The sequence below is a fragment of the Prionailurus bengalensis genome, chromosome D3, assembly GCF_016509475.1.
Source record: "Prionailurus bengalensis isolate Pbe53 chromosome D3, Fcat_Pben_1.1_paternal_pri, whole genome shotgun sequence".
NCBI classification, from domain to species: Eukaryota; Metazoa; Chordata; class Mammalia; order Carnivora; family Felidae; genus Prionailurus; species Prionailurus bengalensis.
Window position 1 is genome coordinate 76,929,044 of NC_057356.1, and position 21,682 is coordinate 76,950,725.

Genomic DNA, 21,682 nt, shown 5'->3' on the forward strand with positions numbered 1-21,682 from the left:
TGAAGTTACAGTACTCAGAGGCAAATGATGCGAACTTTGAGGACCCGTTCTTCAGGATCCAAAGGACCATGTCCTGGCCCAATAAGGGGAGAAACAGATTCTCCCTTGCACTAGGATTTCATCCTTGTCAAACATAGAAACTGAGGCAGATGTAGTTGCTTTTTCAGGTATCAAAAACACCAATGACTTACAAGGCCAGCCATTCCTTTTCCAGGCTGTGGAGTCTCCAAAGGCTGAGGCGAGATGCGAGACCCCAGTACAGTAGTTGTTGACTTTGCTGAAAGGCAGCCTGTGCTCTGAGGGACTTGAGTTCTCCCACGCCGTCTACCTGGTGCTCTACTCTTGGGAGCTCTTTTGGAAGGCAGCTTCGGTGACCTCGGTTTCTGTAGCCAGGAATCTCCCATTTTGTTTCTTGTTGTTCCAAGTCCCATGAGAAAGCCCCTACGTGCCATTGATGAAACCACTGAAGTGGAGGGCGGGGTGGGGAGGCGAGACCCTTACCTCTCACCCACATTCCCACAGAGACCCGCAGGGAAATCTGTGGAGCCCAGTTTGAAAACCACTGATCCTCCAGATTTTGAGACCAAAGAAGGTTGATTAGATACATGTGAGCATTTTGAGCTTTGCGTTGTTGAGAGAGCCAAATACTGCTACCAGTGCCCTTGGGGCCTTTCAGGGCACAGTGGCGGTCAGACCAAGAGTTGGTACCATTGGAAAATTTTTAATCTCCAAACCAAAGCCTCTCAAACGGATTAATCCTCTCCCTCACAGAGACAAGCCACCGAACTCATGTCATTGGCAATCCACGTGCAGCCCCTCTGTTATATGTTGTTTCTCATCCTCCCAAGATATTTGGCTGACCCATATGAAGTTGACATTTTTGTACAGCAAAAATGGCCAAATATCAACAGTTTCTAATGGTGTAAGTTAGGGAACGCGCCCCTCCTCTCGTAGACCTTAATCGGCCACAAAGGGGCTAACTAACACGTTCTAGCTTATGCCTTTTCCCGTTGGGTAGAGAACGTTTGAAGTGTCTTGGGGACGTGTGATGACGGATGGCAGAGGAGAATTCAGATTCTTGGAAAGTATGATGGCACTTTTCCTCTCTCTCCCTCCCCAAAGGGACAACTACACGCTTCAGATCAATCCCAATTCAGGCCTCTGCAATGAAGACCATTTGTCTTACTTCACTTTTATCGGAAGAGTTGCTGGTCTGGCAGTGTTTCACGGGAAGCTTTTAGATGGTAAGTTACTGAAATGTCACGAAGTAACCAAAACAGGATAGGGCTGTTTGCGGCCCCTTATTTAGGCGTTGGATCTTTCACATCACGATCTTAAGCAAATGTTTCACTGACTCGCCGTAGTTCAAAAAGTTGTTTTTATGGTTTGCCCATAAAAGACATGCTTTTCCCTGGTGTCAGGCTAATTTGAGCACTGAAGACATAGTATCTATACAGTTAAAACAAAAATTTTTTAAACTTACAGTGTGAAGCCCAAAACATTCTGTATTTGGACATTTTCTCTTTTCCAGAACAACTGTTTTGTGGTTTTTCGTTTTTTGTTTTTAGCAAGAGGTAGATTTGGTGACAGATGGAAAAGCTAATTGAACAGTTAATTAAAATGATCTAATCCATCCAGCATCCTGCTATTGTTCCATTTGTCCCCAAATTATTATTTTTGAATGTGAAGAGATCGTAAATAATTTCAAAGCAATGCCATAACTCGGCGAAGACCCTGACCCTGGGATCACTACTGAAACAGATGGGACAGAATAATCTCATTATTATTTAGAGCATGTAAGTCATGGAAGAAACTCAACGTACCGTCAAAGTTGGAAGTCCGGCTCCCTCCCTGGCTGGGTCTGTAGGCTTACAGTAGAGGCTTCTTTCGCATTTGGTCACCTCAGAAGTGCCCGTAAGGGGGCATTACAGAAATCTTCGGTGAAGAAAGAGAGTCAGAAATATTTCTGAGCAATTTGGGTGTGAAACCGTTGAGGACAGAAGGCAGAGAGTAAGATTTGAGGTGGTTGTAATTGCAGTAGAAAAGGAGATTCTCTACCGAAGAATTGTGTTAATTATGTCTGTGGAACCTTAGACGTTCCGGTAAATAATTGATGTCCCCTCAGAACTTTTTCCTTTAATATGTTTTTGCTGGTAATTGCTAGATGATTTTGATCCTCTCGCTTCAGATTTTATTTTTGGTTGGGAAAAGAGAGATTTTTTTTTTTTCTCATTGGAAGGAAACTGCAGTCATTATTTATGTACATGTAAAATATATGAACATATATATGGTATGCATAAATATATTTTCATTTGCAACCTTGGAGTCATGCTATAGATTATTTCCCCCTTCTGAGAGGTCAGCTGAGTTACCTTCTGCCAAGTGAGAGGACACAGAAAGTGGAAGATACCAGCCTGACCTCAGTGAACTTCTACTCTGTGTGTGTTTTGGGGGTGGGAGGACCAGAAGAGTCCAGGCACTAGCAGACAGAACGGGGAGCAGTCCAAGGAGAAGGTGGCCTGGCTTGGAGGGTCAGGGAGTGTTTACCAGGCTGTTCCCACACCTCGATGGTGGTGTAGGATTTAAGTGTTTAGAAGCTAGGATCACTTTGGAGCCAAGGCTCAGTGGAGGGAGTAGCGGGAACAAGTCAGGGAGTGGAGGAGACTGCGGCTAAAGGGACAACCTTGTACTTCAGGAATTAAGAGCCAGAGTGCCCACGGGGTGGGAGTGGAGGGGTGATGCTCGGAACGTCAGTGCCCCTGTGGGCAGAGCATGTGCACCCTGCAGGTCAGCCCACGACAGCCTTGTGCGGGTTTCCAGCAGCAGTCGGAACCTGCAGCAGACGCCGGTGGCACATCAAATGGGCCAGCCGGTCGGGGCGGAGGGGGAGAAGGGGGGCCCCGCGTGAGCTAGTCGGCGATGCCGTCTTGCCCTTGGGCAAGGCGAGTTGGGGTCCCTGTGGGGCACACGAGTGGTGGTGGAGCCTTGCTGTCATCACCTTAACCTTCATCCCCCGTCCCCTGGAAGACTGCACAGCCTCTGAGTGGCCTCCCTCTTTTCCGCTTGCCCCCTTCCCCGTTTTCTCCCGATTACTGCCAAAGCAGTTGCAGATGAAATCTTCGGCTGGCTTTTTCCAGGCCGCTGGGTCCACCCAGGAGCAGCCTGACTCTCCAGCACCCCCTGCCGGCTGTGCTTGCCATTCCCTTCTCGGGCCTACCCTCCCCAGGATGCCCTGCGCCAGCCCAGGCCCACCTCTGGCTAGTCTCAGTCCTGGCCCCGCCCCTTCCGGCGCTCTGTGGTCCTCCCGTTCCTGTGCCTCGTTTACCCTGCAGACTCCTGCTTGGCCTTACGGAAGCCCTTTTTTTCCTCTCCTGGAAGCCTTTTGACCCCTCCCTGCTATACCATCTCTACTGGTGTAACTGCCCCCCTTCCTGAACCCCGCCTCCCCCCAGGCCAGGCCCCGCCTCTCATTCAACCTGAGGGCAAGTTTATCTTGGACTTCACGCTCTGATGCACAGCAGTATCAAAGCTTTGGAGCTAACCCACGGTTTTCCACCACATTGTAGGTTTCTTCATTAGACCATTTTACAAAATGATGCTGGGAAAGCAGATAACCCTGAATGACATGGAATCTGTGGTGAGTAAATACAGATCACTCCCAGGGGCCACCGTACCTTCGAGAACTGTAGCTGAGACCATGTTGCAGTAGCGGGGATTTTTTGTGGGTGTTGTCATTCAGTGGGAACGGGGAGCGTTCTTGACTTATTCAAGAAGTTCATTGATCTCCCTAATTTTTCTGATAAGTAAACTCTTGTTCACATTTCCTGTAACCGTGGTGCTTGAGGTGGGTAGACCCATGTCTCAGCTCCCTCACTCACCCGGAACTGGTTTGACCAAATTAAATCCCAAGGTCGTCTGGGGGCCTCACTGCAGCTCTTGTTTTCCATCGAAAATTGCTCCTGTGGATGTTTAGAGAGTCATCCGCTGTCCCTTTGTTTTCTGGTCTCAAAAAATGGCAAGGGGATGGGCCAAAAAGTAGATGAAGGGAAGAACACTTACTGTCACCCCCGATGTGGAAGTGACCGACAGAGGAGAGGGGAAGAAGCCACTTAGACAATGATGGGACAAGGCACTGTGTAGGCCGACCATCTTAGGGTTTGAAAGGCTTTTCTGCAAAAACAAAAGTGACACTCTTCTAACATACCTTTTGCTTCTGTTTACCCGCACCTGCACCCCCAGCTCCGAGGGTGGGGGAGTTTGCCAGGGTGCGGCACACTCACGGGGGCCATGAGGAGGCTCTGTCCACTTGGGACATTTGCAGCTCTGCCCTCACGTTCTGTCACTGGATCAGAAAGCATCTGCAAGCCCTTGGCCTTGCTGTGGGGGGTGGTGACTGCGTCTCTTCCCTAGTTAGGCATACGAGCCACGTTCTCCTTACCTACCAGCAGGAGTTGGTGTTCTCATCATCTCTGGGTGAACGGAGAGGCTGATCCGGCCGTGCACTTACACCCCCTCAGCTGGTTTTTCCGTGGGCGAGTTGCTAGACTATCCGCAGTACCAGCCCCACATTTCTTTTCAGCTTTTACCTTGTGCACTGTGCTTTTATTATGGTATAATGTGGAGGCAAGGAACGTAGAGATTTCTTTCAGAGTCTAAATTTTGTCCCACTGGTTGACAGTTGGGGCACACATGCTCCGAGCCTGTCCTGTCCTTCCCCAGCAGCTCCTGGGCCTGCCCCAGAGAGAGGAACCCAAGCCCTTGGGTCTTGTGTTCTGGCTTTGACACCGGAACAGCCTTCCTGTTTGCTTATAGGACTTGCAGAGAGCACAGCAAAAGCACAGGGATGGGTGTTGAGCCATCGGCGTTTAAGTAGAACATTCTCTGTCTTTCCTATTTTCCTCTGATGTTTTTACCCTTAAAAGATAGGAAGTATGTGATGGGTATCGAGGAGGGCACCTGTTGGGATGAGCACGGGGTGTTGTTTGGAAACCAATTTGACAATAAATTTCATAATAAAAAAAAAAAGATAGGAAGTATATTGGAGCGCCTGAGTGGCTCAGTTGGTCAAGCTGCGGATTCTTGATTTCAGCCCAGGTCGTGATCTCACAATTTGTGAAATCGAGCCCCACATAAGGCTCCGTGCCAACAGTGCACAGACACAGAGCCTACTTTTGATTCTCTCCCTCCCTCTCTCTCTGCCCCTCCCTCGCTTACACTTCCTCTCTCTCTAAATAAATAAATAAATGCAAAAAAAAAAAAAAAGGTAGGAAGTATATTGCTCTCTACATGTTCAACCTTATGATCTTATTTCTGCCAACCCAGAGCGGGTTGCTTCCTCTGTGCTTTACAGAGGACAGGGTTCAACCGCCGTCCCCTGTTACTACCAAAACGTTTGTTTGTATTTTAAATTGAAGGGGAAGAGGAGGTTTGGAGCAAGGCAGGAAACACGCTAGCGACTAATAGAATTCTTGAGCATTCTGAATGGATTCGTGTTAGAAGGACTTAATCATTTCAAGAAGTCAAATGCATTGGTATTTGGGGAGAACTTAATTTCTCTGTCATTTCCATAGGATAGTGAATATTACAACTCTTTGAAATGGATCTTGGAAAATGATCCCACTGAACTGGACCTCATGTTCTGTATCGATGAAGAAAACTTTGGACAGGTAGGTGCTGGCATCCCCAGGAATCCCTCTTTGATTCTCAGAGTCTTGGCTTCTTCACAGAAGGGCTGTGACAGGACTCCTTCACTAGACCATTGAAGCCACCTCGGAGAGCTTCAGATGTTACTTAATTAAGCACCTATTTGTATCAGTACCTCCTTGTCCTTCCAGGAAGCTAAGTCCCAATTACTGCCTGTTCTGTCTTCCGGCAAAGTTAGAGATTCTGAGGCCTCTGGGGCATGAAGCATACCTCCTTACCTAACGCAAATCTGAACGTGAATGTTTGGGCCTTGGTTTTAGAATTTTAAGTACTTCAAAAAAATAGTGTGTTTACTTAGTGGTGTAAGTACATGACCAGGATAGCTGATGTGTGGGGGGCCTTGGGGTGGTCTCTCTGCCTAACGGTTCTGCTGTCGTGGTGAAATTTGTCCGCTGGGGCTCAGCAGGCTCAGGTTTTCCTAACATTCCCTTCTTGCTTTGCGCCCACACGGTCATTAGGCTGAATTAATCATAAAGGTTAATTTCAAAGCTAGAGGTGCCTGCTTGGAACCTTCAGCTTCATCTTAAAGTTCCATAGGATGTGTTTGTCTTAAACCTGAAACATTTGATTGATTTGTCCCTGGTGATAATGGTGCTTTTAGGGAGGTTTTCTCAATAGTATTATCCGACCCTGGTAGCTGTCATGTCACAAAAGCCCAGAGATCGTAACTCATCTCCCAGACCAAATCTACATGACCCTGAAATTCATGAGACGTGGAGCCCGTCTGAAGGATGGTCAGATAGAAAATGAAATTGATTTCCCTTACTGCTCCAGAGGTTATTAAGAGTATACTCTGCTCTCAAAAAAATGCCTCTGGCTTTATACATTGCTGTGCTCAGTTTTATAGGTGAAGCTAGGAGATCAGGTCCCTGCCCTCTTGGGTTCACAGCCTTAGAGAGCAAATACAATCCTGTAATTCTTCCACTTAAAAATTCTTTGTTGACCATCTTGTGACCTTTAGTCTAAATTAAAACCTTTTTTTGGGGCGCCTGGGTGGCGCAGTCGGTTAAGCGTCCGACTTCAGCCAGGTCACGATCTCGCGGCCCGTGAGTTCGAGCCCCGCGTCAGGCTCTGGGCTGATGGCTCAGAGCCTGGAGCCTGTTTCCGATTCTGTGTCTCCCTCTCTCTCTGCCCCTCCCCCGTTCATGCTCTGTCTCTCTCTGTCCCAAAAATAAATAAATGTTGAAAAAAAAAATTTAAATTAAAACCTTTTTTTTTTTTAAAGCATAGCTTGTGACCCAGTGCTGCCCACCTTTAGCCTTGTCTTTTGACCGCTCTGTCTGCTCACCTTGACAACCGTTGTGTGCCTATAACCTTGTCCCCGGAGATGCTTCTGAGCCTGATCGCTGTCTGTGCGCCGCCGTCCCCATTCCTGCGCATTCTCACCCCCTCTCTCCTGTAACTCTTCTCAGTGGGTCCCCTGATCGTTACCCACCTACTGTGTCCTATGAGCCGACCTCAACCTGACGTCATCTTGGTATTTCCAGTGCTCAGCATGCAGCGGAGGTCTCCTAAATGCTAACCAAGCAGATGAATGAATAGCGCTAACCTAGTTTTCTTTAGTTTCTTTCTTTCTTTTCTTTTCTTTGGTTAATAATGTTATCAGTAACAGAAACCCCAAGTGTGAGAAAACAGAATAAATTGCTATGACTTCATTTTTTAAGCGGGACCTATTTAAGGGTCTTAACTGCCAATTTTCAAAGGGTAAACACATGGATCATCATCCTGGAACTGTCTTCCTTTCATTTTTAACACATGAAGGAAGGAGAAGAAATAAGGAACCCAGAAAGACTTAATCTTGTGTGTCGACTGAAAAAAAAAAAATTACATCCACTTATAGAAAACCATATGACTAACTTAAATAACACAGTTCAGAAGACATTAGTTATGCCAGAGTTAGAAAGAGATGCACTGGGAAAGCTTCCTTGGTTACAGTAAATTGGAACTGTTTCCACCTAATAAACAAAAACCAAACACAAGACGTTTGGATTTTTAAGTAGTCTTCTAACAAACGTTCTGATTATCATTATAGTTCATATCAATTATTCATTAAAAACAATTCTCAGACCTCCTCTAATGCAGTAGATTCTTCTGACTTTGGGACTGCATCAGGTGGAGTAACACAGTAATGAAAACAGACTCACAAGATGAGAGGGAGAATGATCAGGTGCCCTGTTTGTTGAACGACTGCCTTCCCCTTTCAGAGTGCTAACCTGATTAACAGGGAACTTGTGTTCTCTGTTTTGCATTCTGGGAAGAAATTTAGAGGGAATTAAGCAGCCACGTATTGGTCGCATCCCTCATTCCCAGTCCCTCCCCTAGCCCTGTTCATTTCAACTCCGAAATACTTCTCAGAACGTCTGTCCTCCCTTCCCGTCACACCAACACCCACGTCTAAGCTACCGTCTCATCTCGTAGACAACTAGCTGGGCTTTTCTCTCCAGCGTGGCCTCCTATAATGGCAGACTGGCCTTTTTGGGATGGACCAATTGTCATGTCATTCCTCTGCCAGAAAGATAAAGATCCAGCTCTTTGATTGGCCCCATGAGGGTCCTGCGTGGCCTTGCCCCATTTTCTCTGTCTTCAGATGGCATTTTGCATCACAGAGCTGTCCCTCATGCTCTCTGGGTCTGGTCTCCTTGGACTTCTTGAGCACACCAGGTCCCTTCTCGCCTCAGGACCTTTGCTCATGGTGTTGCATCTTTTGGGAACATACAGCCTCCTACCTGCAGCTCAAACCTCCCTTCCTCAAGGGAACCGACCCTGACCCCCGGCCATAATCCTTCAGAGTATGTCCCTGTCTGCCACTGGCATGTAGCACGGATGTCTGTGAGTTTATCTGTATGATATCTGCATTGAGTGCAGCCTGGTGGCAGCACTGGGTGCACGTTTTGCTCACCACTGTGTACTCACCCGCGCAGCGTCTGGTGCTGAGCGGATGCTCCAAACAGCGACTGAACCAGCATGGGCCTCCACCAACGTGCAAGCCTCTCCCCTCTTCCAGCCCTCTGCAAAACTGGGCACCACTCGTCGCCATTTATTGGAACCCAAGAGGAAGCTCATGCCTCCCTTGTGCCAAAACACAATACTCTCTTCAACAGCGAGAGGTTACCACCCAAGCAGAGTGCACACGCGGCGGGCCGTCCTCGGTGTCATTCGCCGTGTTTTCCTTCCACAACTGGACGCATCGGGCCGCAAAGCTGGGTGGCAGCCGTCGTTTCATGGAAAGAAACTGCAGCTGCTGTCGTTATTGTGCAGTCTTTTCACCCTGGCTGGCGAGAATTTGGAGCCGCTGGTTTCTGGGGCCTCCTATGAATGTTGCCGCTGAACAGATTTCAGTTGTTGGGCAGTCCTCCTGTGCCAAGCAGGAAGAATAAACCATGCACTGCTGCACACAGGTGCACCCATACCCCGCAGGAGCGGTCACTTTTTCAGAGCTGCAACAAGTAGCAATTCTTCATCGCCTGCTCAGCAAATTAGCATCTGATCCAGTTGTTATGCAGAGACGCTGGAAGGGTGGACTCTTACAAAGCCGAGCAGGAGGGAGGGGAACAGAACGGGCAGCAGCCTGCAGGAAAATTCTTCAGGGCCAGACATACGTTAGGTGTACATTCTCAACTGAAGGGCTAACACCCCGGAGGGGGTAAAATCTAGTTCTTAGAGAACAAGAGAGTCTCAGCCATTACAATGGTTTGTGGCCCTGCTCCCAAAAGGCCACACGGTATATACCACAGGTATACTGTGGATCTGTTTATTAAGATTTAATGGGAAGAAAGGGGCAGGGAGGGGGTCTCAAGGGGCTCTTCAGGGGTCGAGCGTGAAAAAAAGGCTGAGAAAGTAGTCAAGAGCACATTTAGTCCCTGCCCTCCTGGAGCCACCATGTCTGAACTTAGTGTGAAGTGGGGGGAGCTCCGGGAACAGAGCAGCTCAAGACGCCGGTTAGACGTGTATGGGCAGAGATGGAGGCTGGCCCGAGAAATCTACGGGCAGAGGGTCAGGCAGGTGCCACCCCCGGGGTGTGGGCTTCGCAGTCAGATGAACTCAGGCTTGACCCTCGCTCTCTCCACTTCCTGCGGAGTCCCCCGCTCGGTGAGAAAATGAAGGTGATGGCACATGCGTCTTTGGCATAGTTTAGTGGTAACCCCTGTGGCGAGCCTAACGCTGTGCCTGGACCACAGGAAGCCGTCTGTGTCTGGCCCTTGGAAGCCGGTTTAAAAAGTGGAATTGTAACAGCAGCCCCTACTACCCACCAAAATGCTGTCTGTGAGGAGCTCAAGCAGGACGGAGATTGAACACCGAAAGCCTGGGCTCAGACACCGATTGCCAGGCTCTGGGAGCAAGACCCGAAAACCACCCTCACTGCCTCCCAGAGACACCCGCCCTCAGAATCGACCACAAGAGGCTCCTGGGTGGCCCCGTCGGTTGAGCATCTGACTCTGGCTCAGGTTGTAATCTCATGGTTCCTGGGTTCAAGCCCCACGTTGGGCTCTATGCTGACAGCTCAGAGCTTGGAGCCTACTTTGAATTCTGCCTGTTTATCTCTCTCTCCCCCTCTCCACCTCTCTCTCTCCTTCCTTCCCTCACCTCCCCCCAAAAAAATAAAGTAAAAAAATTGAAAAGAAAGAATTCACCATGAAACTAGACAGCTGCCCACAGATTCACTGCTTGCTTGACCTCCTTACTTAGCACAGATAGCATGATCCCTCTCTTTTTTTCCCTTTGCACAACAATTATATTCATCTATCTAATTATAAAATAGTAATTTAAGTAGTAAACATCAAACCGTTACAATAACTATATATAAAAAGCACCCATAGTTCCTCTCACCTGGAGAAGGTTCATGATTAAAATTTTGATGTTCTTCCAGAATTATTCTTTGTAAGCACATGCACACAAGGTTTTTTTATTTTTACACAATGGAATTGTACGATGCCAATCTGGGAATATATCCCAGATACCTTTCCATGTCAGGAGATGTCGATGTATTCCATTAAAGTGGCTACACCGAATTCCATTTCCTAGACTCTGCATTTTTTAACCAGGCCCCATTGCTAGGCGTGCAGGCTATTTCATTATTTTGCTATACAGACAGCATAATGATCATAATCTGGGGAGTATGCATCTTGTACATTTGACCCTATTTTTTCCCCATGGTATAAATTCTAAAAGTATTATGACCGGGAATGCTGTGCCCATTAAAATTGATGCCTGTTGCTAAATGATCTTCCCAAAAGGTTGAAGTAATTAGACTCCCACCAGCAGGGTGGGGAAGAACTGTTTCTCTCCCGTCAGCCCTGCTGGCTGGCTGCTCTTTTTCCTCACTACATGTTCCTTTTGGAGGCCCCAGAGGTGTTTTTCTCCTCTTCATTCCCCGTTCTCTCTCCCTGTGGTTGATCTTCTCATTCTAGGACTCTCTGGAAACTGCAGCCCCCGGAAAAAATTCTACCTTAGTGTTGCTGAACTGTGCGTAAGACCTCTCAGTCCCAAGAACTGGGCTTGGATGTATTGACTTGCTTGGTGTGAATGTGATGGGGAGACTCCGTCACTGAAAGGGAACAGCAGTGCAGTCTTCGAGGAGGAATAAATGGAGAAAAGAAAAGCCATCGGGGGCTTATTAAAAAATACAGCAGGATAAATGAATACTGTCCACAAACCTCTGGAGAGCGGTCAAAGAACTGAAAAGGTTGTCTTCTAAGAAATGTGCCCATCTCAACCCCACGCATAACCGTCCACCATCCTCGAGGATTGCCGTGGCACTTACGGGACAGGGGCAGACAACTGCAGGGAGAACCAGGGAGACAGGACCACAGCCGTGGAGAAGGGGAAAGTGGGAAGTAAGGAAGAGCTTGAAGAAAACTTAAAACTTCAGTAACAAAATCCGTATCGCGGACAATAAAGAGCTGAAGTAACATCGTAGAAAATGGAGTTCAGTCATGTGATGGAGACACCAGATCCCTCCCTGAAGAAAGAGAGGTAGAAAAAAGAGTAAAATGGATGACCAACGTGCTTTGACTGAAAAAGCTATCTAATCATGACCAAGAGCAGTAATCAAGTGCATAATCCAGAGAACAAGGTCTGAGTTTTGGGGCCAGAGAGGTTCAGTCTGTCCCTGGGTGTGTGTGGCCTGGAGGTGAGGCCTCACTGATGGTGGACCTCCGCCAAAGCAGAAGATTTCATTACAGATTGGAATCTATCCCTTGTGATGGATGTGACCTGGAAACTTAACTCTGGAAAACCCTTTCCGCAGGCTTGGCTCATTCTCAGAAATAGCCAGTTATGCATGGAGGGGGGGAAAGGCAGAAAGGGAGCCCAGCAAAACATCAATGTAGCCGTCGTTGAATATGGGACTTGGGGGTGGTATTTTTTTTCCTTCCCCTCCCCCTAAAATTTTTATAAGAGTAAGCATTTTATTTATAAAATAGTAAGTCGCCTCCTCCCTTGGTTTCTGCTAGTCAGTGCTTTATAGACCATGTTGTTGAGTTAGGGCCGGCATGAAGTGCAGAAAAGGCCACGCTTGCTTTCAGCCGCTTTGCTTTAAAATCCTGGGTGGCCCTGCGGGAGGGAGCCTGCCCAGGCAGTGGGCGAGGATGTGTCTGGATGCACACAGAAGGCCAAGGCCTCTCAGAACAGCAGGGAAATCCATCCCTCAACCTTGCTTCTGAAGCTGCTTTTATTTTTTTAAGGCCCTGTGCTTTGCCTTTTTGAAAGAAACTCCATGCATCTTTTCTTACGATTATAAAATCGAATTCTCAGAAACAAAGTGCATTCGAACTTGGATCTCTGTAGTCTTGATAAGCGTACCCTGTCATTTCTGTTAAATGTAATTAATTAACTTCTTGATAAATGAATGATAGCAGATGAAAAGTGTTGCTCTTCTCCATTGTTGGTCATGTACGAGAACAATTAAAACTCATAAATAACCGCAAAATAATTCACCTTTGATGATAACATCTTTAAATGTGTAACATCTCGGCAATATAAAAGCCTCATTAGATAATCTCTTGTACACAGAGCCCGTTTGCTGGGAAATGTTTCCAAATGAATTTTGCTTATCTTCTTTTATAGTAAGACGTTATTAGTAATGTGCAGAATAATTTCACGATGGTGATCATTGTTTTATCTTTGCAATTACAGACCTATCAAGTGGATCTGAAGCCCAATGGGTCAGAAATAATGGTAACAAATGAAAACAAAAGGGAATATATTGAGTACGTATACACATATTTACAGTCTCTTCTTTTTATTAAATTGAATGGCATATTTGGTTCGTGTCCCTTGCCAGAACAGCTCATGCGTGTCGGGGACATACTTTTCCACAATATGAGTTCCTTTCTGGCTTGGGCTAATGGGAAGTCAAATTATAGGGTGGAAAGTTTGACTTGTATCATGACTTCAGTGAGCTGCCTTGTATAAAGGAGTCACAAAAGGAGAAAAAGTATACGGTATTGAGTAATACAGCAGACACGCTATGGGAGTACGTGGGTATGTGGTCTAAAATTGAGATTTGCAGTGATGAACCGTGGTGTCAACAGCCAGTGGGGTAAAATTAGGAACAACCAGAAATAAAATATTGCATCTCTCTCGACCTCATTTCCATAATAAAAATGTAAGAACATAGTTAAAATGGGTAGGAAAATTCATATGTGCAAACATAATGAATTGTTTCTGATAGCTATAATTTTCTTAACCTAATCTCAGCCTCAGTTGGTGGCACACAGTGTTCAGTCCTTTGGAAATCCAACTATTAAGTCATCCTAGAGCATTTCTGCCCGTCAGAAGGCCTTTGTCTGTTGGGCACGTTACATTTCCCTCTTTGGTGCATGTGTCTGCCTCAGGCACACAAGTCCGGGATCCTCCTTGCTGGCCCCAGAGCAGGGAAGAGGGTCAGTGCAGCCGACCGGTGTTTGGTTCCCGGGTCCTAGTTTCTGGTTCTTGCCGGTTGCAGCCGTGGCCTGAGCCCCGTACCTGCATTCAGGACTCCATTACGTCAAGCCGGTTCCCTCCTCTCTTCTCAGCGTAATTGTCGGTCAGAGGACTTGAACTTGGAGAATCGGTCACGAGTCTTGGTATCTTTTAGCGTCCTCTACAAAGAAAAACCTGTCCTTCCTAATTAGCAAGAAACGGAGAGTGTCGGAGCCTCTGCCTAGAGACCCTGACAGACCATGCACTATTAAGTAGCAGACTTCTCCCCTCACAAGCTAAAAGCTTGCTGCGCTTAATTTAAAAAAACAAAAACACAAACAAACAAAAAAACTAGAAGTAAGATACTCCAGTCCTTACCTGTTCACATTAATTGGCACACTTATTCCGAACTCGAACAGTCTCAGGCAGGGTGACACCTTGGCGGATGCCATTGTCTTCATTTGAAGGTACAGGCTTTGAATGGGTTTTTTAAAACACTGCCCTGAAGGGGATTGGGGTCAGATGTCTGAGGGTGTGGACACTGTCATGCATGTTGTACATCATCCTTTGCAGTTCTTTTTAAGTTTCCAATTTGGTGGGAAAAGCCAGGATGGTTAAAATCTCCACCTGCCCCCTGACACATGGGTTCCCCCAGTGCACGAAGGCTCTCGGGCTGATGCGTACAGCAGGTGCGGGGAAGCCACAGTGGCTGTGTGGTGGGGCTGGGCCTCGACGGCCCAGGGTTGCCAGGGTACCATCTGGTAGGGGAGAGCCTTTCCGATAAGGTCCTCGTGCTATTTCCAGGACTTGAGCCGGAATCTAAAGTGGATTCACCTAACAGTAAATTCTCCTGTGCACTAAACATTGTCACAGAGAAGATGGTTTCAGTGGATTTCTGTTATTTAAGGAGGTCTTATCATTAAGCCTCCAAATTTTGGCATTAAAGGGTTAGTGTAAATCATTTTGCTGGTAAGTTATGTGTCGTTGAAAACCAGTACACTGGCTGGTGCTTCCAGAATGAACTGTCTCACGAGGTACGTTGTACTGAGTACTCCTTTTAAAAACATAACGTACATGTTGGGGCGCCTGGGTGACCCAGTCGGTTAAGCTTCCGACTTTGGCTCAGGTCATGATCTCGAGGTTCGTGAGTTCGAGTCCCACGTCGGGCCCTGTGCTGACAGTGCGGAGCCTGTGTGGGATTCCCTCTCTCTCTGCCCCCACTCACTTGCATGCGCACGCGCGCTCTCTCTCTCCCTCTCTCAAAAAAATAAAATGAAAATATATGTACATGCTTATGTATACGTGGATGTACGTATATGTGAGTTCACGTGTGTATACGTGTACCATGCGCATATACATCCATACTCCACAGCCTTTTTTATCCCTCTTCTCCACATAGTCGCATTTATACGCAACTTTGGTAAACTAAGGCTTGGTTGGGGGGAATAAATTACTTTTGAAATGCTCAGGCTGTAGGTTTCCCACACATGTTCCAGTCACCCTTGAAAGAATTAATGCATCAGCTGTGCCACAGCTCTAGACCCTCCCGTTTGCCCGCCATCGAGGGGGTTTCTCCACTTTCCCCTCCCCCGGTGAGAAGGTGTGAAGAAACAAATGTGTGCCCCGTGGTGACGAGGGTGGATGCAAATTGTCCCATTTCTCCTGCAGCTTAGTCATCCAGTGGAGGTTTGTGAACAGGGTCCAGAAGCAAATGAACGCCTTCTTGGAGGTAAGTCCGGCGCCGTCAATCCTCGCCTGAGAGAGGATGGCTGTCCTCCGTGGGGTGGCGCGGGGGCACTGTTTGCACACCGCCAGATGGCGAGGGAGTGGGGATGCGCGGCAGAAAGGTCAGGCCTGCGCGGCTCACCCCGTGGGCCACCCTTTCTTTTCATGGATGTTCTCCTGTTATGCTTCTGCCTGAATTCCTCACAGACTTCCACCCAGGCACACGTAAAACACCTTTGCTTAGGCTGGGTTTCTATCTTAACACCAAGCCGTCTTGGGCCAGCGTTCACCCTGTTAGAGCATGAAGCAGACACTCCTCAGATCCAAATCCGTCATGTCAGCGGTGCTCCCGAGCCCCTAGCGGAGGGGGGGGGGGGGGTTCATCTTTTTTTTAAAAAAACGGGGGGCGCCTGGGTGGCGCAGTCGGTTAAGCGTCCGACTTCAGCCAGGTCACGATCTCACGGTCTGTGAGTTCGAGCCCCGCGTCGGGCTCTGGGCTGATGGCTCAGAGCCTGGAGCCTGTTTCCGATTCTGTGTCTCCCTCTCTCTCTGCCCCTCCCCCGTTCATGCTCTGTCTCTCTCTGTCCCAAAAATAAATAAACGTTGAAAAAAAAAAAAAAATTAAAAAAAAAAAAAAAAAAAACGGTTCACTTGGACCAAAAGTGAAATTCCCTTTTAAGCCTTGATAACAGCTTTAGTAAAGAGAACACGCCCCAGGTGCACACCGAACCAGTGCGGAGTCCTTAGGCGATGCCCTCCTTGGCTTGCCCCAGCTCGGTCACCTACAGCAGCAAGTAGAGCCCTAGGCCACTCACAAAATTCAGGGACTTGCGGCATAAAAGGGTGAGTTAGACGTACAAGAGGACAGCGAGTTTCATGCTTTCTTTACATCAGAGACCCAGGAGGCAGGTTCCTGGCCCGGCCCCAAGGGATCCCACTTCCAGGAACCAGGTGCTGCCCACAAGACCCGGGAGCAGGGAGCAGGGCTCCCTGGAGCTCTCCAGGGGTCGGTGCGAACCGGGAGCCAGAGCTGAGTCTCTGTGCTCCTCTCTCCTATCCCGGATCACATTGCCTCCTCTTGTATCGCCTCTCTGTGCCTTCTGTACCTTATTTTGAAACATGTTCTCTCGCACATCTGTGGCTTGGGTGTTTTAGGACACATTGACTCATCGCTCTGTCATAGATGGCTTCTGGAATTCGCCTGCCTCCAGTAACCCATATTTTCCAAGGGTTTCTGAGATTACCCAAATATCTGAACCCTCTAGGTCCTCCTGCTTTTCAAGACGTTTCTATTGTGACTGTGCTGTTTGTGTCGGAACTACAGTCACCGGATACTATCGCTGACACATAAATCACCAGCGAAGAATATGTTTTTCCTGGCTGCTTTGTTTTTTCTGTGAAATTTGTCTCTTTCAAGGAAAAAGGTGTTGACGGTGATTTTTTTTCTTTCAGGGATTCACAGAACTGCTTCCTATTGATCTGATTAAAATTTTTGATGAAAATGAGCTGGAGGTTTGTGTTTTAAACGTTTTCTGTAAAGTAGGTATTTTTAAAGTGGGCCTCACTACCTCACCAATGAGATGTTATTTCCTGGTCCGCAAGGTCTGAGGGAGTGAGCTTAGATGGATTGCACTATATGTCTCTCACGGGGTGTGTTTGCCGACCTTAGAGGAGAGAGCAGCAAAAGCAGTCCCTTGTCGGTTCCTCAGCCAGGAGAGGGCAGTTCTGGGACACACGGGACAAGTAGAGGCCTGCTGAGCTGAGTTGGGTTCGTGGCCAGGTGCACAGGGTAAGGAAAATTGCTGTCGAGGGAGTCAAGGTTGAGACGGCCCGTTGGCTGGGCCTCCTGCCCACACAGGGGTAGCCGAACTGGGCCTTGGCCAGGACGCGAGCACCAGGGGCTGTGGAACAGTGTCTCTGTGGACTTGACGTGGTGCACATTGAGTAAGGGAGAACTTTGGGAGACACCAAGGCCGTAGCAGGAGCCATTTGTACAGGATTGTTTCAGTTTCTGTGTGTTGACCTAGGTGAGAACTAGGAATCTCTCACCCTTCGTTGTGCCCAGAGCAATAGGAGGAGGAAGACTGTCTGCTGAGACCGTGTCCCCCGTCTGTCCAGGCCACCACATCCAGCGAAGCATTTCTCATAGACTAGCCTTCTGTTCTTTTATCTTGAAATAGAAACTTCAGGGCCGATGATGTTGAGTCATATGTCGTCATCCCCTCCTTTGGTAGGTGGGGAAACTGGAAACTGAGGCAGAGAGCAATTCATGACCTCCCACATTTACCCAACAAGGTCTGGGCACGGTCACGCCTAGGATCCATTCTCAGGCGTCTGGTTTAGTTCTCCTTCCGTTTTTCTTTGGTGCCTCTGCAGGAGCGTCGTGTGCTCTTGTGCCCAGGAATCCTTCCTGCTGGGGGGGTCGGGTAGTAAGACGAGCCCTAAGCCCCGGTCACTGCCCCGGTCACTACATTAGGACAGGTCCGCATGCACACAGCTCTGGTCAGCAGGCCGACGGAGCGGGGCTCTGGCTGCCATAAAGCACTAATTCTCCTGTGGGTTGGGAGACATTTCAGATATCGAGACACGTAACGTCTCCAAAGGGAAAACGGCTGGAGTAATGAGCAGCTGTAAACGGAGCCCGAGAAAATCTGAACACCCAGCTCAGGTTAGAGGGGTGGGCAACAGACAGACGTGGAGTGGCATTTGCACCGTGAGTGGCTGTGGCCTGAACACACGTTAGAGCTGGGCCCCCCTCCTTGCCCGCGCTGCCTCTTACCTGAGGTGGAGGAGAATGTGGTCCCCGTCGCCCGTTCTTAAGAGCTCCTGGCGTACCGTACTGCTTTGCCCATGACAAAGTGCTGGTGTTGAGAGAAGGCCACTCCTCTGTGGGTGATTTCCTGGGCCTTCACATGTGCCCGTTCACATCTGGTCCTTCTCTCTCCTAGTTGCTGATGTGCGGCCTTGGCGACGTGGACGTGAACGACTGGAGACAACATTCTATCTATAAGAATGGCTATTGCCCAAACCACCCTGTCATTCAGTGGTTCTGGAAGGTAAGGCCGTGGCTGCTGGGGCCGTCCCTCTCCCCAGCCTGGCTTGGGCCTGAGGGCTCTGTGCTGCCTCCCCGTGGTCCTGCTTCTGCAACCCGAGACTCCGTTGGCACTTGGGCCACTGGGGGGAGAAAGCAGCCCTTCCTGCTGTGTTTCCATCACTCTGGTGAGCAGCTATCCTGCACACGGTCCATCCTCATCAAAGCACTTTGTCCTTCCTTGACCGCCTGACTGAAGCGGCTTTATGTGAGGAGCCCACTGAGTACAATGAAGTCGGTAATTGGATTCGAGGGTCAGAACTGGTCCACCAAAGTATAATGAGAATGGGAAGCTTCTCCGGGCAAAGCATGCTTTGAGATTGTGCCAAGATGCCATTTTTGGTTAAAAAATCATTTTCCCCTTTCTTGGTAAATTCCAACAAACGTTTTGATATTTTATATCCTTCAGGCAAGGATGCAAATGAAATTTGATGTACTATCTTAGGGCCAACGTTTGCTTTTTCTTTAGCTGAGGAGAGAAGCGAAATAGGAGTGAGTTAAGTCCAGGCAAGAGACCATAAACTGCCTTCTAAAGAACAGTTCCAGGGGGGGAAGCTTGTTTATTTACTTGCAGAAATAAGAAATCCCTGACCTGAGCCTAAACCAGACTCGTGACCTGAGTCAGACCCTCAACCAACTGAAGAGAGAGAAAAATTTTAAAGCAGGATCTTCAAAGCCCTGTAGTCCACCTGTCTACACAATTCTTGTCATAATTCAGATGCGTAGCATACCCGGGTTTTTCTAGAGGCCTGACCTGGCCTCTGCTGTCCTTTCTTTTTCTAAAATGTTACCTTTAGAGGATTTGTCTGGGTCTGAAATCTCCCCTCCTAACCTGGCCTCCTGATGTTGGCGCTTCTCGAACACTGGGGGTGTATGATCGGCCCGCGGGGCGGGGCTGGCACGCCTCGCCCAGGGAAGCGTGAGCTCCGTGCCACCAAAGAGTTTGCTTTGTATTTCGTTTATTTTGACCTGCCGGCAGAAGAAGAAAGAGACGTTGCGATCTCTCGTTCTCTGAGATCACACAGGCAGTACTCTGGGGCCCATAAAAAACAGACTCTGTTTTCAGTCAGCGGTCTCCGCTGCAGTATTTATGACTGCGTCTGGCCTGTCTGGGTTACCGCGGCGCAGGCCGGGTGCCCCACGCAGTGTAACGACCTTCTGCCTCCGTTCCAGGCCGTGCTGCTCATGGACGCGGAGAAGCGGATCCGGCTGCTGCAGTTTGTCACGGGGACGTCGCGAGTACCCATGAATGGGTTCGCCGAACTTTATGGTGAGCGGGGCACCGACGGGTTCAGTTCCCCTCCTGGGACTTTGCAGCCAGGCTTCCGCGGCGGCCCCGCACGGCTCTGCCTCCCAGAGTGTGTCACCCGTAGGTCCCGTCAAAGGACTCGTGGGGAGAGGGCTTTGGGTTTAGTACAGAAAAGAGTTGGTCTGTCTGTGTTTGTTTTTTTTTTTAAAGCTTATTTTGAGAGAGAGACTGAGCATGCAAGTGGGGGAGGGGCAGAGAGAGAGAGAGAGAATGAGAATCCCAAGTAGGCTCCATGCCATCAGTGCAGGGCTCGATTCCATGACTGAGATCATGACCTGAGCCAAAAATCAAGTGTCAGACGCTCAACTGAGCCACCCAGGCGCCCCATTTTTCTCTCTCTCTCGTTTCGTATCTTCGTGTATCTTGAAGGACTGCTTACCTCCAGGAGACAGAATCCCTTGGAGCTTACTATATAGATGTTAGGAAATCACTCTTTCTGCTCTGCTTTAAGGTTGGAGTTCACCACCCAATGCCTTAAGTGTAAGCTTTCCGGGCTCCGCTGAAAGGCTGCAGCCGGCTGCACTGGGGCTTGCTGTGAAACTCGGTGCCCCTCCATTCTGCAGGAGGTGCAGGGTCTGTGCGAGGCTGTGCAGGCCCCTGTATCTCCCGACAGCAGGGCTCCAGTGCTACCCGGAGCCAGGACGGTGTTTCCGTCTCCTGCACGACGCTCGCCCACCTCCTTCCCTTTCCTTCAGGCCCCACCTCAGCTTTGCTCTCCCACCTTGAGCACGCTTAGCATTTATTTCTCTTTTTTCGCCTAGGTTCCAATGGTCCTCAGCTGTTTACAATAGAGCAATGGGGGAGTCCTGAAAAACTGCCCAGAGCTCACACGTGGTGAGTGACAAAAACACCCAGTTGTCCACAAATCGTGTTTGAAACGCTTAGGTGGGACTGATGCAGGGCTGGAGGTTGCAGAGTGCCGTGTTGCCTGCCCACGGATAACGGACAAAGTGTAGATTCTAGAATAATGGCTGGTAAAGCTCAAACCATGGTCTGAACGGACCCAGTATGTTTGGCTCATAAAGGGTTAACTGCTCCCCACGCTGGGGGGCAGGTTTCCTCCTCCAATCCCCACCCCCCTGCGGGTACCTCTGTCCCCAGGCCCCACCACCCCATGCTGGGGGGCGTTCCTTCTCCAATCCACACCCCCGAGCTGGTGGGCGACGCCCCCAAACCCCATCCTTCCTCAGTACTCCAGAAGTACGGATCGCACCTTGCACCGTGTATTCACCGTACAAGGTCATGGCTGTTCTCAGACCCCACTGACAGACTGGGTTTTTACTGCAACCTGAAGATGGTTTTTATTCCCAGAACTTGGGCTAAAATTCCCTGGAGAAACACTGTTTTAGAAGACCTCTCATGGCCATCTGTACCTCGTAAGGCTCTGGAATTCATCAACAGCACGATGGTAGCTGGTGGGCCGGAGAGGTCTGACAGAGGCCCGCGTCCCCCGGGGGTGGGACCCAGGCAGCCCTCAGCCTCCAGGATGCGGGGGCCGGGAGGAGGGGACCCCGCCGTCTCCGAAGGGTCCCCTACTCCCTCGGCACAAGAATGACACTTAGCAGCTCTCAGGGCGCTCTTGCTAAGCCAGGCGCGACGTTCCCGGCGTCGGCTTCGCCCACAGACTTCCGTGTCTTGCTCTTAGGAAGCGGGTGGAGGTGGTCCCTCTGGAAACGGTGGGCCGCACAGCCCTGCTCTCCTCACCAGCAGGGGGCCTTCCAGAGCCAGGGGCTGCAGGGCGCCCGGGAATGCTTCTCGTGGGGAAACGCCCCCCCTGCCCTCTAAGTGCCCGCTAGGCAGCAATTCTCCTGAAAGCGCGTTTGCGGAAAATTGGCCGAGGGAGGTTGTTCGATTCCCTTGCCTTTGCTGGAGAGAAAGCCTCCCCACTTACACCAGTCATGGGACTCTGAATGCAGTGAGCATGGTCCTTGCCCATCCGACCCTCGGAAGCA

The 21,682-nt window shown here is 49.2% G+C and overlaps 1 protein-coding gene across 18 annotated transcripts in view; it reads left to right on the plus strand.

Moving 5' to 3' along the window:
* Positions 1–21,682, plus strand: part of NEDD4L (NEDD4 like E3 ubiquitin protein ligase) — a 345,318-nt gene that overhangs the window by 314,980 nt on the left and 8,656 nt on the right. For all 18 annotated transcript variants that reach the window (XM_043558980.1, XM_043558977.1, XM_043558978.1 and 15 more), the window contains 9 exons: positions 1,123–1,244; positions 3,567–3,637; positions 5,571–5,666; positions 12,838–12,911; positions 15,274–15,334; positions 16,783–16,842; positions 18,279–18,386; positions 19,595–19,691; positions 20,492–20,564. In XM_043558980.1, coding sequence (XP_043414915.1) covers positions 1,123–1,244; positions 3,567–3,637; positions 5,571–5,666; positions 12,838–12,911; positions 15,274–15,334; positions 16,783–16,842; positions 18,279–18,386; positions 19,595–19,691; positions 20,492–20,564 — 762 coding nt within the window. The remainder of the gene's footprint in view (positions 1–1,122; positions 1,245–3,566; positions 3,638–5,570; positions 5,667–12,837; positions 12,912–15,273; positions 15,335–16,782; positions 16,843–18,278; positions 18,387–19,594; positions 19,692–20,491; positions 20,565–21,682) is intronic.